Raw genomic sequence first — 14,871 nt, 5'->3', positions numbered from 1 at the left:
ATAATATAAACTTAGCAATAGTAAATATTTAAATTGGAGGCTGAATGGATATCTTGGTGCTGGTGGTTGGTAGTAGGCAACACAATCGAGCTTTACTAAACCCTTTTGCAGAGCTGGAAGCTTGCTTGTAGATATGCTGCAGTCTCAAGGACAGTCTACAAGTCCTTTGGAACATTTCTTTCTGTTTTTAATGCAACGTTTTGAATGGGATTTGAAAAAAATCCGGCATAAAAAGAAAGGAGGTGATCTGAATCCATTAGCAAAATTTCAAAGTGACAGCCTCCAGGTGATGTGTGGTAGTATAATTCCTTTTTTTATGCTTAAGTACTGAGACTGAAGCACACACCCTGAATCAAACAATTATGGGACTAAACGGACTTAAGAAAATAACTTACCTCTTACAGAAAGGAGCTTAAGTTTAGACGAGGGAAAAGAAATATAGTAATCTTAAATCTCTTGGAGCATAAACGCTGGAGCTGAAGGCAGTTTGTCCTGGCATGAAACCACTGAAGTTTCAGCTATTGGAAGCGTGGCAGGAATGTGGAGACATTAATAAGTTACAATTCATCTCTTGTTAAAGCTCTTACACGAGAAATCACTGTTTACCCATCTGACCAATATGTCTGAAGCGCAGAAGATTTATTTGCTTGATAAAGAGCAAGTAGGGATGCAGCAGTCTATCTGCTGCTGCCAGGTGTCTGCCTGGGGGATGGGATGGGGGACGTGGGGTGGGGGGAGGGGGGTCAGAGGCTGCTCGGTGTTTGTCCAGAGTACTTTCTGTGATGTGGCTTTACAGCTACTCCTCGGCTTGAGTGAGGAAGTCACTTCTCCCAGGGGAGAGAAGAAGCTGCATGATGTTTAAGTAGGAACATAGTTTGAATTTTGTCCTGTTAAACGCGCTTTCGTATCCTGGTTCTCAGTCGAGCTGGCACACCTTCATACAGATCTTGGCAGGAACAGAGGAACTCTGATACACGAGTAGGAGACTGGTGTTACGTGCAGCTTTTTGTGTCACTGACTGCTTTTGTGTTTGTGTTTTAATTTGCCTTTGTTTCTGTTTTTTTAGTTTAAGCGTGACCCTCTCCTACATAAATTCTAGCTAATGAAAGTGCCAGTGTGAGCACTTTAACTACAGTATTTCATGTGTGTGCAAATCATATGTGAAAGTTCTGTTTAATGTATAAACCGGTGAGAGTCTGTGTTTGCTCTTCTGTCTGCAGAGATGAACCAGCTCAGATAGGCAACAATGGACCCTGTGCTTTCGTTAAAGGAACTTTTTGTCTGTTCTTGGCTCTGAATCTCTGTGAAGGTGCTGTAAACGTTCTAGTGCAAGGTCACTGGCACATCCATTAGAACTAAAATAAGGGAAGTATTCATTCAGAATAACTGGTGTTAGGTACTCAGTAAACCTGCTTACATTCTGATGGAAATGTGGTTTGGAAACGAAGTAAACCTAGACTCCTAGGTGTTGTGAGTTAGTGTGGAGGGATTGCTCCTCTCTGAAGAGGGGCTTTTAAAGCCTGCAGCAACATGAACATCAGTGATGCGTTTTTTCTTTGGTAGACATTCCTTCCTATTCTTTCTGTATGTTTTGGGTATGTAGTTAGAGGTACTAATATCTTCTGTATTAAGATTTGTATCTTCACAGACTGTCTTAAAATCACCAAAGGAGCAACTCAGTGCCAAGTTTAATTTCTTACAGCTTTTGAAGTTGCCCCAGTTCCTAGTGAAATCCACAACAAGATGAGACAGACTGGCAGTGTGTGTGGCTGTAGACCAGAAAAGAATATTTTTCAGAGGAATTGCATGAGTCACGGAGTGCTGTTTCTACCTGACATCAAGCAATTTTATATAACAATGTTTGTAGCCACAAGGACATACATATGTAAAAGCAAACTTAACTTATTGATTTGTTTTATATTTCAGATTTCTGAGCTAAAAATAAGATTTCATTATACTTTTTGTCTTTTTTCTCTCCCAGTTCCTGTAATGACTTTTTTGGGGGACTAAAAGCAGTCTGTAGGGACTGGAATCACCAGATGTGCTTTTATTTTGATGTAGTTTGCTTCTGCATCTTGATAAATTCCCAAAGTACTCTGGCCAGTAGAAGCACCAGATGTTTGCTGTGTTTCTGCGCTTCTGATGGCGGTCAGGAAAGCACTGCAGAAACATCACCGACAAGATATGAGGACAGCAGATTTTGAAAGGACAAAGGAATTAAACATTTAACACTGAAGTGCAAGGAGCCATTATGATCTGTGTTGTGTAACTATGTTTTATGTCCATGTGGGTTAAATCAAAACTTTCAATTGCGTTTGAGTAGAAGTGCTTTGCATTAAACTGTAGGTTTTGTGCACACAAGTTAAGATGTCTTGTTGGTATTACTGGCTTGGTGTTAGGAATTCTGTGAACTGAGATAGGAAGCATCTGCTCACTGTTCTTGTTCTCAGGTAAAAGAGAAAATGCTTCTTCAAGTTTTATCCCTGCCTGTCTGTCACTGTTGCCATCACTAGTGATGTATCTGCGTTGGGTAAAAGGAGGGTGGGATTACCAGATGTCCATTTTGCTTTTGCATCTTGCTGAATTCCTGATATCATGTAAGCAGTGGTTCTTCTAGCAGCAACCTAGGTTTGGCACAGGTGTGTGCAGCTATGCTAAGGTGTGGTTTTGCCTTCATCCTCAAGGTCCATTTGTTACTCTGCTCTAAGGTTTCTATAGACAAATTTTTACCTGCAGGCAATTCATGTTCTCAATTAGAGAATAATTTGCCTGTCAAAGTTCTGTGTGCTCATGGACTGTTGCTTGCAGATATGAAAAGCATAAGCTCCTGCTGGGTCCAGCCTCCATTGATCAGTTCTCCTGGATTCCTGCCTGTTGCCCTGCTAGGTGGCTTGTTGCAGAATGGTAAGAGTGCATGTGATTGTCAGACGTGAGCTGTATCACAACTTGTTATGGCAAGCTCTTCACTGGCAATGCAGAGGGATGCTCAAGGACCACTCTCATTGTCTGCTCATTTCCTTTTCCTGACTTCTATCTCAGAGCCTTTGTGGTTTCTGATGCTAGGAAAGTGTGAGCAAGGAGCTCAGTGTTGTTGGACGTTCACCGTAGGATCTCTCTGAGCTTTTCAAGGTGAGAAACTGACTAGTTGTATTCTGAAAGAGGCTGAGCCCCTCATCTGCATCCTGAAGCCTTGGGGTAAATGTGACTAAAAACTTAAGCTTGCACTTTTGCTCAAAGCAGCTCCTCTAGTAGAAGACTTATTCAGGAATAGCACAGCAGGCTGAGTGGAAAGTGGTTCATTTTCTGTGCTCTGTGGAAACGGAACTCACATGTGGTAATTGCCAACTTAATTGTGTTAATGGCCTTTGGGTGCTTTTAGGAACTACTCAGCAGTGCAGTGCTGGACTTCTGTCTTGAAAGTCATCCTTAAACAGACCTGGTGATTTATAGCAAGGAAAGACTGAGGTATGATTTGAGAGTTTATTGTTAGGGAAATTATGGCTGCTAATGCTGCTTTTCAAATACCACGTTGATTACAAAACCATCTGTGTAGGAGTGATGTATAGCACTAGACTTCCAAAGAGCTGATAAACAAGGAAGATTGAGTGTAAACACTTAAATAGCAGCATCCAAAAGTAGGTTACAGTGTTATACAACCAGCTTTGAAGGGCAGAATTTTTGAAGATTTAAAAAAAAAAAACCAACATATTTTTGTAAATGGGTACTAATTTGAAACTGGTTCTATAAAGTGAGAATCTTATTTCCGTCTCCGGCATACTGAAGCCTAACATATGTATGTGCAGCCTGAGAGAAATTGTGTTTTGTTACTTGTTCATTTACTGAATTACTGTCAATCTGGTCAATATTTTACATAAAGATGATGATTTCCAGTTGGGGAATTTATTTACAGTCTGTATCAGAGAGATGATATATTTTGTTTCAGTCAAATTCCAAACTTGTAATTGTGCAATTTCAGGTGAAGGAGTGGAGATGCAATTCAGGGTGAGAAACGGGGGTGAGGGAGTGTAGGGGATGCATTGGTGGTGGGTTTTCTTGTTCTTTTATTTCTCAATGTGTTTGATGCTAATCCATCCTCCTCCTTAATCATGCAACTATCAAATAGCAGCAACGTATTTTTCCGTACATTTGAGTGTATACATTTTACACATTTAAAAGGCATTGTGAAACTCTTGTTCTATTGTTAGAAATCTCATTTGCCTTTGTTGCATTCTCCTTATTCAGTTATCACTAATGATGCACACAGAGCATTGTGTGGTACATCATCTCTGAAGTTCTACCTTTGGATTGAAATATTGTTAGTTTTAAGTCACGTAACTCTTCCCGTAGCAATTTGCTTAGCCTAAAGTATAAAATGGATAACGAGGGCAGATGCTGTATATGTCTGTATGTGCAGGATACATTCATTTAGTTCCTTGTGTGAGGCACAAAGACCAGATGGTGCCGTGGTGGTGGTGGTGGTTGCAGCTTGTCTGTGGATCGGCTAGTGCTCGTTGCTCCTGGCTAGAAGCAGTTCATATTGTGTTCATAGCACATCCATGCCCAACTGGCTGTCTTCATAGGATACTGCAGAAGTAGAAAAAGCAAAGGAAGTAGGAATAGTTGGTAGGAAGAGAGTAAAATATACAGAGGAAATAAGTGGAGCTCTATGGTGACTTGATCAAAAGCAAGAAAGCAAAGTTATGGGAAAACTTTTCTTCTCCAAAATTTCCTGTGGGAAGGAAGCAAATGATTTTGGACAGGGCACTATTTTTTCTTTACAACTAGAAGTGTGTTGGTTTTGTTTTGTTATTTTTTTTTTATTATTCTTAAAGAATTCTTGACCAGTTGCGATGACAAAGCTCATTCAAGAATCTTCTTGTTTCTTGAGACAAAGTGCTCTTGTTCAGAGTCTTGGGAACCTGAGGGTGAAACAAGAGGTTTATGTGTTGTGATTCTGTTTCTATTTGTTTGTTTTAAGTTTGAATTTGCTTTAACTTTAAATATGCTCTTAAAACAGGAGGGCCAGTGAATTACGAGGTCAGAAAGATGAAGTTATATCAGTAAGTACAGGAAGAAGTAGGATGTAAATAAACATTAAAGTGACATACCAATCTGCTGCTTCCTTTTCCTCTAATTTCTGTATTTAAGCTAAAATATTTCTTAGGAAGTAACCCCAATACATTAAAATCTGAAATACAGAGTGATAGTCTGAAATAAGTTAGAAAAATTCAACAGCTTTATTATAGCTTCGCCTTATGATTAATGAAAGTTTGACTTCTGAACTTAATCGATTATCACCCTTGCTGATTTAACTTAGCATCTAACTTAGAACAATTGTATTGTGATTGTCAGTTCTCACTGCAGTTGCATCTTTCTGTGATATGTTTATATAATTCCAAACTAAACAAGGTCATTATAGTTTTAGAGCTCAATATTGTTTTAGCAGTGGAAAGGGAGAATTTACAATTTTCCTCCTCAGGAGGTAGGAAGAAGCATTTGCACTTAGAGCAGTTACATTAGGTTATATCCAAGAAATATTTTCTAGAGGGAAACACCTCAGTGGCTGGATGGAGATATTGGATTTGGAGCTAGGGGAAGTTAATGTTATCCTAGAGAGTCATCCAGCTTACAGAACTGGAGACAATGGGTTTTGGAGAAAAGATTATTTTGCTTTATTTAGAAGTCTTCCTTATTTTGTGTAGCTGTGCAGCCCTGCATATTGTACTGTAACAGGCTTGAGTTAAAATTTGTTCTTACTAACACTGAACTAACATGCTATTTTAAAAGGAGACTATGTCCCTACGTTCCATATCGGAAATTGAAAGCTTCTTCTCTCCAGGAACCACAGTTTGGATCTGGATCTCTGTGTCTTCTGCCGATGCTCAAGGTCTGTTTGGTGCCTTGTGAGTCATGAGGACATTCATCTGTATAGTACTTACTGAGTTGCCTGCTTACAGTTTTTGCACTGATGTTATGAATGGAGCCCACAGTGGCCTTGAGGGGAGAAGGCACAGGACAGTGAGTCACAGCTCGTGCAGTCAACCACAAGCTCAGATTTCCAACAGTTTGCCTCTTACTTAACCATGCCATCCCTATAGCTGGTTGTGAAATCCCAACCCCAATATGGCACCCATGAAAGGAGGTGAAAATTAGCAGTGAAAAGGCTTCATATCAAATCCAAGGAATACTCCAGCTTGAAGAACAGGTAGTAAAAACTTAAAATAATCTAAATTCAGTGTTGGCATTAGGAAAGCCCAAAAGAAGGTACTGTATTGGGTCCGTTGTTCTGAGTACCTCTTAATATTTTGACTTTTCCTGGGCATCTGCAAGTGTAAAACAAAAATTAACTTTTGTGGTTAGTATTGTAGTAAAATCAAAGAATGATAAATGTAATGATGGATTCAAGGGAGAAAATAACGAAGTTGTTTACTTGTCAGTCAGAATGTGCCTTTGGACTGTGTATAAGCTTACAGTTTACATTCTGTTTTTAAAGGCTCAGAGCACGTGACTATTTTAGATGCGTGGAGGGAGACCAGTTTTCAGTTCCCAGAGTTGATTTTGATAACTACAGAATACTCTCTGTCTTTTCTGTGATGTACATGGTTTTAGGCAGTAATACCACATAGGATACTTCTCATGTCTTTTGAAAATCTGTACCCGCAGAAGAACTACTTTGACATCGGTAACTTGAAAGAGGGTATATGCTCAGAGCAATGGATATGGTAATGATAATGGATATGGTGCTTCTGAGTGTAAAGCTCCTGTTACATCATGCTGACTACAGCCTCACGAAGAGGATAGCACAAGCTATAACCTTTTTTTGAAATAGTTTTTTGTACAACAGAGGTCTGACAGGTGATTTTTAGCTTTAGCTTTTTTAAATTACTCTTCCAGTTCTTCCTAATTCTAGGTGGAACCACTTTGTACTTTCTTGTTCCTTCTTCATTGCTTTGGCTGGTTGGAGCAGGCAAGGGTGCAGTGGTTGGATTATAGTGTTCTAAGCCAGATGGTCTCATGGCAAAAGCAAAGAAAATCACTTTCATTTGGTGAGAGGAATTCCTGTAGTCAGCAAGCTGACTGGTCCTCTCTGTGTTGGTACTGCGTTCCTGTGTTGATGCATTAGCAACTGAATGGAGGGGATTTTTGTGTGGATGATGAGGTGGATGAGCAGCATGAGATCTTAGAGCATCTCTTCTGAACAGCTTGCATAATAAAAGCATCCATGCAAGAAGTGGCTGTTTGTGTTCACCTTTCCTGGGCAGGGAGCTGTTGTGCCTTTGGAGCAAGGAAGGCCTTTCAAAGTGTTTGTTCACATTAGCACAAATGGCTCGTGCTGTTCTTCCACATGCTGTTGTTACCAAAATGTTGAATGTTCTGGGTAGCAGTTCTGGGCCAATCAGTCCTGCTGTGACTCCATCTAGGTAAGCGCTGGGAGATGTGAAGGCAAACAGGTGTTTGTAGCTAATGTTATGCAGAGAGAGTGAGGCTCTGATGGATGCAGGCTGTTGCTGCTGTGTCCCTGTGCAGCTGCAGGCCCTGGGCAAAGGGAGTGAGGAAAGCTGTGCTGCAGGGAGCATTACAAGACTCCATCAACTTATGTTGGTGAGGGAGGGGTGTTAGATATTTATTTTCCCAGTGAAAAACAAGAAGGGAGATGTGGAAGTTCCTTCTGCCCATTTTCTGAGCAGTTGGGATGTGACTTGCAACCATGCAGTGAGTGTGTACTGCAGTGAGGTGTAGCCCTCCCTTCTCTGACTACCTTCGCCAAGCCCCATGTTGTGCAGGTGCAAAACTGGTAAAAGTTTGCAGGAGGGGAGCTGGCCTGAAGTGATAATCTTTCTGTTTCGATGCTAAAATACTGAGTCATTTCTGTACATATCCCTTGAGAGAACCCTTTTGAGTGAAACGATAGACAACATGTGATATCTAACAAGATTTAACGAAAACTTACATTTTTTGAAGACTTGTATGTCCATGGTGTGATTGTTTTTCAAATGGTAAAATAACCTGCTCACTGGTTTCATTTTTGCTTTCTTGTAGGAATGTTTACCCTTGCAGAAGTTGCATCGCTCAATGACATCCAGCCAACTTATCGTATCTTGAAACCATGGTGGGATGTATTTATGGATTATCTAGCGGTTGTGATGTTAATGGTTGCTATTTTTGCTGGAACCATGCAATTGACCAAAGACCAGGTGGTCTGCTTGCCGGTTTTACAGTCTACTATAAACTCAAAAGCACAACCCAGCACATCAGGGAAGGCTGACTTTACCACTGTTGAAACAACTACTGGTCAAGGAGAAGAAGCATCAATGAGAACGGTTTCTTTTGGAAGTGCCCCTACTGTAACACCTGATGTACCTCTGAGCAGAGCTACCTCTCCTCAGTATCAACCCACTGAATCAAGTCAGGAGCTGAAGAAGGAGCAGAAGGATTCTTCAGGCCGCAAAACAAACTTGGATTTTCAGCAATATGTATTTATTAACCAGATGTGCTATCATTTGGCTCTTCCTTGGTATTCAAAGTATTTTCCCTATCTTGTTCTCATCCATACCATTATTTTAATAGTCAGTAGCAATTTTTGGTTCAAGTATCCCAAGACCTGCTCAAAAATTGAGCATTTTGTGTCCATATTAGGGAAGTGCTTTGAGTCCCCCTGGACTACAAAAGCACTGTCTGAAACAGCATGTGAGGACTCTGAGGAGAACAAACAGAGGTTAACTGGTGCCCAGTCCCTGCCCAAGTACGTTTCCACTAGCAGTGATGAAGGAAGCCCAAGTGCCAGCACCCCCATGATAACAAAGTCTGGCTTCAAATTTTCAGCTGACAAGCCAATGATTGAAGTTCCCAGTGTCACTATTTTAGATAAAAAAGATGGAGAACAAGCCAAAGCACTGTTTGAGAAAGTCCGTAAGTTCCGGGCTCACGTGGAGGACAGCGATCTGATTTACAAACTCTACGTTTGCCAGACTATCATCAAGACTTTTAAATTCATATTTATTCTCTGCTATACTGCAAACTTTGTCAACACCATTAGTTTTGAACACATCTGCAACCCAAAAGTGGAACACCTGATTGGCTACACGCAGTTTGAATGTACGCACAACATGGCTTACATGTTGAAGAAGCTGCTTATCAGCTACATTTCTCTTATTTGTGTCTATGGTTTTATCTGTCTCTACACGCTCTTCTGGCTGTTCCGAATACCCTTAAAAGAATATTCCTTTGAAAAGGTCAGAGAAGAGAGTAGTTTCAGTGATATTCCCGATGTCAAAAATGACTTTGCGTTTCTTTTGCATATGGTAGATCAGTATGACCAGCTTTATTCTAAAAGGTTTGGTGTCTTCTTGTCAGAGGTAAGTGAGAACAAACTACGTGAAATTAGTTTAAACCACGAATGGACTTTTGAAAAGCTGAGGCAACACGTTTCCCGCAATGCCCAGGATAAGCAAGAATTGCACCTTTTTATGCTATCGGGGGTCCCTGATGCAGTCTTTGATCTGACGGATCTGGATGTGTTAAAACTGGAGCTGATTCCTGAAGCGAAAATCCCAGCAAAAATCTCCCAGATGACAAATCTTCAGGAACTTCATCTGTGCCACTGCCCTGCAAAGGTCGAGCAGACTGCCTTCAGCTTCCTCCGGGACCATTTGAGATGCCTTTATGTAAAATTCACAGATGTCGCAGAAATTCCTGCGTGGGTGTATTTGCTCAAAAACCTCCGAGAATTGTACTTGATAGGCAACTTGAACTCTGAAAATAATAAAATGATAGGGCTTGAGTCTCTCAGAGAGTTGAGACACCTTAAAATTCTCCATGTGAAGAGCAATTTGACCAAAATCCCCCCCAATATCACAGATGTGGCACCACATCTGACAAAACTGGTCATTCATAATGACGGCACTAAGCTTGTGGTACTGAATAGCCTTAAGAAGATGATGAATGTTGCAGAGTTGGAACTGCAGAACTGTGAACTGGAGAGAATTCCCCATGCCATCTTCAGCCTCTCTAACTTACAGGAACTGGATTTAAAATCAAATAGCATACGCACAATTGAAGAAATCATCAGTTTCCAGCACTTAAAAAGATTGACTTGTTTAAAGCTGTGGCACAATAAAATAGTCAACATTCCTTCCTCCATTACCCACGTAAAGAACTTAGAGTCTCTTTACCTCTCCAATAACAAACTCGAATCCTTACCAGCTGCAGTGTTCAGTTTACAGAAACTTAGATGTTTAGATGTAAGCTACAACTCAATTGCAGTGATTCCAGTGGAAATAAGTTTGCTTCAAAATCTGCAGCATTTTCACATCACAGGAAACAAAGTCGACGTTTTGCCAAAACAGTTGTTTAAATGTGTTAAATTGAGGACTTTGAGTCTGGGACAAAACTGTATTACCTCAATCCCAGATAAAGTTGGTCAACTGTTGCAGCTGACTCATCTGGAACTGAAGGGAAACTGCTTAGACCGTCTGCCAGCCACGCTGGGGCAGTGTCAGCTTCTCAGGAAAAGTGGGCTTGTCGTGGAAGATCACCTCTTTGACACTTTGCCCTTGGAAGTTAAAGAGGTATTGAACCAAGACACAAGCATTCCCTTTGCTAATGGGATTTAAGCTGAGGTGAAATGCTCAAGTAGCTAACTTCCAAACAGTAAATGCTAAAAAGTGTGGCTATTGTGAGACCATGCGTTTTTAGAAAGCAGATTTCCTTGGAAGGCAAGACGACTCGTGGGATTATAAGAGATGTAACCGAGTGTTCAATGTTTGCAGTGTTTTAAAAAGATTATTTCCAAAATTTTTGAGAGGATAAAAAGAACCTTAATAATCTCAATTCTTTTTTCCTTAAATTGTTTGTAACTTGGATGCTGCCGCTTTTGAATGTTTACAAATTTGCTTGCCTGCTTAAAGTAAATGATTAAATTGATGACCTTTTCTTACTATGCAAGTTATTCTTTAAGGTCTGGATTTACTTTAGTGCATTGTGGGAGGAAAAACAAAGATAAGTGTTGTATATGGGATGATTCTAACAGCACTTGAAACACATGTTGGTGTGTTGTTAGTGTTTAGCTATTCTCAGCAAATGAAGCCACCATTTTCCTGCACTAAGGTATGTGGTTGGCATGGGGCCAAATGTGTTTGCCCTCATTTTTCATTCTGAAGACCTCATGGTCTTGGATGAGATTTGTTTATGACTTAATGTGACTCCTTCAGAGCTGCGAGGACCTGTCCTGTTCCACAGCTCCTCTACCCCGTAGGCTCCTTTGTCTTGAGTAGCAGGGAGTGGTAGAAGGGAGAGTAGTGCCACTGGCCTTCCAAGTTGGGGATAGTTTTGATGTTTGAACTGTTCTGCATAGTAAGTTCTGAGAGTCATTAAACAGCAGGTGACTTTATTGCTGGTGTTTTGCTTCTCTTCAGAGTTTCCATCTGGGAAACTCGAGATGTTTTACAAGAGTCAGTGATTATTTTGTTTCGCAGCCCTTGCCTAGGAACAGGGTTGTCTGCTCTATTTTCCAGGATAATGACAGAGACATAGAATTACCCGAACATGATTTAGCTTTATCACCTATTGTAGCATATCTTCCACACATAGACTTTAACTGTAGGATACCCTTACCCCAGCCCCAGTAATTTGATATTTTTGAACATTTATGCACTGTTAGAGAACCCTAAATGTGTGCCAGATGAGTCATCAAATAAAGAAAAAAAGCAGACAGCGGTGAGTGTGGGATTTTTTTGTTTGGTTGATTTTGGTGATGTTGTTTTTTGTTTTTTGTTTTTTTTTAACTGAGATTACATTGCCAGAACCATTAAAGAAATACAATCCATTAAATCTGCAAAATCATCAGTTGTAAATCCTGGCCATTTACATTCCATGTGTGCAGAAAAGAAGTACTATGCTGGGAGATGATTACATGATTACTCATGGTTTAAACACAATTCCCTATTGTAGTGTGGTCAGGACTGAACTAGTCTGATGTTCAAGGGACCGTTCTTCTCACACACAAATCCTCATGCACAGCAATTTTTACTGCAGCTTCATCAGAGCTGCCCTGACTTACACCACTATTAACAAGGGGATAGTTTAAGCGTAGGGGCATTGAGCAGTCAAAAATAATTTAAATACTACTCTTATGATTCTTGCACATTTTATTATTAATCATTTACTATTAGTCATGCTAGGATGACTGTTCTCAACTGTAGGTAGCAATCTCTGAATACATACCTGTGTTATGTGTACCAGAAGACTGGTTAGTGAACGGTGGATTTCCCACTTCTTTTGAGATACGGTCTATTTTCTCCTTGCCAGCTGCTGGTAAACTCGTGATGCTGACAGTTCTGCAGCACCAAGGCAGAGATTTGGCACAACACTTGCAGTTACTGATCTCTTCTCCACTGGGAAATGTTTATGCTAATTCTCGGTTTATTTTTTTTCAACTAGGAGTTGTTAAGGCTGCAGCGGATTTTTTTGTTGTGCTTTTAAGAAAGTCTTTCACGTGTTAATTTTTTGCACATAGATCACTTTAAAATGGCTGGACTAATAACTCTTAGGAAAAACTGTGGGATATAATATTGGTATATGCATTCTATTTGCTGTTGACTGTCATTTCAGTTTCCAAGAAATTGTGTATAGGAGGGAGGAAGAGTTGGAAGATGGCAAAGTAATTAGAACATTTAGAACTATTTTTACATTCTTCAACTTTTTTTTTCCCTTAATTTTATAGCAGTGTCACACAGAATGCAGCCATGGGCTGATCCTGCTTTTTTTAAAAAGCTTTTTTGGATGTTCCTGATGCTCCTAGTGTCCCTACTGTTGTTCAAAAATAAGCCCATGTTCACTTACTGTGAGTACGGTATGAATAAATTAGATCCCTGTATGACTAGTTATTAGCCAGTTGTACTCATTTAGGCAACTTCCTCCAAATAATTGTGTTTTAATTTCAGGCTTGTGATGCTTACTCAGCATAACCTCCATTCCTGTTTTTAGGAGAACCTTCTCAGCGTGGGGAGGAACTGCCCATCTTCCCCAGGCCGCCTCCTTCCCCAGTCCTTCCTCTCTCTGTGACTGTTTATAATGTTCCTGTTTCCTGCCTGTCAACTGACACACTCTTGCTTTAAGGTCTTGGAAGTTCATCTCTTTTCCATGTAAGGCATGTGAAACATATTTTGCATTTCTATTTGATTTAATAAATAAGATGTTCATATCTTCTTCTAATCTATTATTTCTGGGGGGGAAAACATGTTTGCATAGTGAAGTCTCCGATTTCAAGTGTCTTACGTTGAACTTGCTCTCTGGTGCCTCTAAATTTAAGGAGAAGGTGTAAGGATCTCCTAGTAAGTTCTGTAGGTATTGCTTCTAACTACAACACATTATGTCAAGAAGGGTGGGATTGTTACTTCGTATACATAACTTAAATGAGGCACCACCATTTTTACTTGACTAGCAGATTTTTGCTCAGTATACCTGTGGCTCTGGAAGAAAAATGTTTGTGTTCCTTTAGATAAGAGGAAATAGGAGAAGCCTGTTCTGTTTGCTTCCTACTCTGCAACACAATTTTGAGAAGATCCTTCAGTTTTCTAGTAAGTTGTCCTTTTGGAACACGTGTGTCTTGTGGCACAAACTGAGCTATTGCATTCTGAGCAGGCTGGACGATGTTGTACTAAGCAAAGGCTCTCTGCTGCTAGATAGATGGCTTTGCAGTCCTGAGCTGCTCCCTCTGGTCTGGGCTTCTCCTTTGCTACACTGTTGTTCGTGTCTGGTCATGGGGGATCTGTTCTCCCCTCTTCAATGTCAGTTAATGGACTGTGTTTTAATACAAATCTTAGGGAAATAGCTATTCTTTCTAACATCATTCTGTGTATACGGAATGTAAAGGTGTTACATTTATGTGAAGGCAATGGTTGAACTGTTGTTCTTAAAGTCAGGTCAGATGAATTAGGTGCTGCTACAGCAGTGATGTTGGCTGTCATCCTGACTCCTTGCAGGAACAATTTTAGATTTCATATCTCCCCCATTCTCAAGACAGCAAACTGTGTGCAGGAACCTAGCAATACTGAGTAAATCTGTAGCTTGTGATCATACAAAAATGAGGCTTCTGTCAGGTGTGTGGTTGTGAACCTGTGAGGGTGCTAAGGATGAGGATAAAAGCCTTGAATTTGCTAAGGTGTTCTAGTGTGAATGGCAGAGCCCATAGGGCACAGCAACAGTGAGCTGAGGGTGGCTCAGTGGGGCTCCTGTGGCCTTGCAGATTTGTGGGAGCATAGCACTGCAGTTCTGTCTGAACTGAGGAGAGTGGCTAAAAAGCCAGAAGAGTGCTGGACCCATGGGAGGACCTACTTCTGGGGACTTCTTGGGGGTCCTACTACTTGGGACTTATTTCTGGTTTTGTCCCGATGTTTGCCTCAGCTGGGGAAACAGGTATCAAAAAGATTTACTTTTCCTGGTTAAAAACCAGGGATTCTTGAACAATCATTGAATTTTTTTTCATTTATTAAAAACACCAGTTATGTAGTAGTGAGGTCATGTAGCATGATCAAATAGGGACAGGCAGTCTCTTCATTAGCTGCCTAGCATAGTCTTATCAATGCATTTCTAATATGTGATCCCAGAACAATTTGATTCAAAGTCTCACAGGTAAGAAATCTCAGGATGTCTTGAAGACTGTCACCCTGCTTCACGCAGAAATACTATTCCCTAACTCATTCCTGCCAGACATTTGCCAAGACTTAGCAACAGGTTAGTGATGGTGATTCCAGTAATCCTCCTCCCAGTTAATGCAGCACAGCTGGAACATGAGCCAGAAAGCAACTGCTTATGTGCTGTTCAGGCCAAATCAAAAGATAAGAAATGTGTTTGCAGGAATGGAAGTGCAGA

At 40.5% G+C, this 14,871-nt stretch overlaps 1 protein-coding gene across 2 annotated transcripts in view; it reads left to right on the top strand.

Annotated features, from left to right (window-relative positions):
• Positions 1–13,201, top strand: part of LRRC8D (leucine rich repeat containing 8 VRAC subunit D) — a 46,659-nt gene extending 33,458 nt beyond the window's left edge. For both annotated transcript variants that reach the window (XM_085232250.1, XM_085232249.1), the window contains one exon: positions 8,041–13,201. In XM_085232250.1, the coding sequence (XP_085088376.1) occupies positions 8,043–10,613 (2,571 nt within the window). In that variant the 5' untranslated portion in view covers positions 8,041–8,042 and the 3' untranslated portion in view covers positions 10,614–13,201. The remainder of the gene's footprint in view (positions 1–8,040) is intronic.
• The last annotated feature ends 1,670 nt before the right edge of the window (positions 13,202–14,871 follow it).

The sequence above is a fragment of the Meleagris gallopavo genome, chromosome 10, assembly GCF_905368555.1.
Source record: "Meleagris gallopavo chromosome 10, MGAL_WU_HG_1.1, whole genome shotgun sequence".
NCBI lineage: Eukaryota > Metazoa > Chordata > Aves > Galliformes > Phasianidae > Meleagris > Meleagris gallopavo.
The sequence above is the reverse complement of the archived record's forward strand: the minus strand, read 5'-3'. Positions and strand labels throughout refer to the sequence as shown.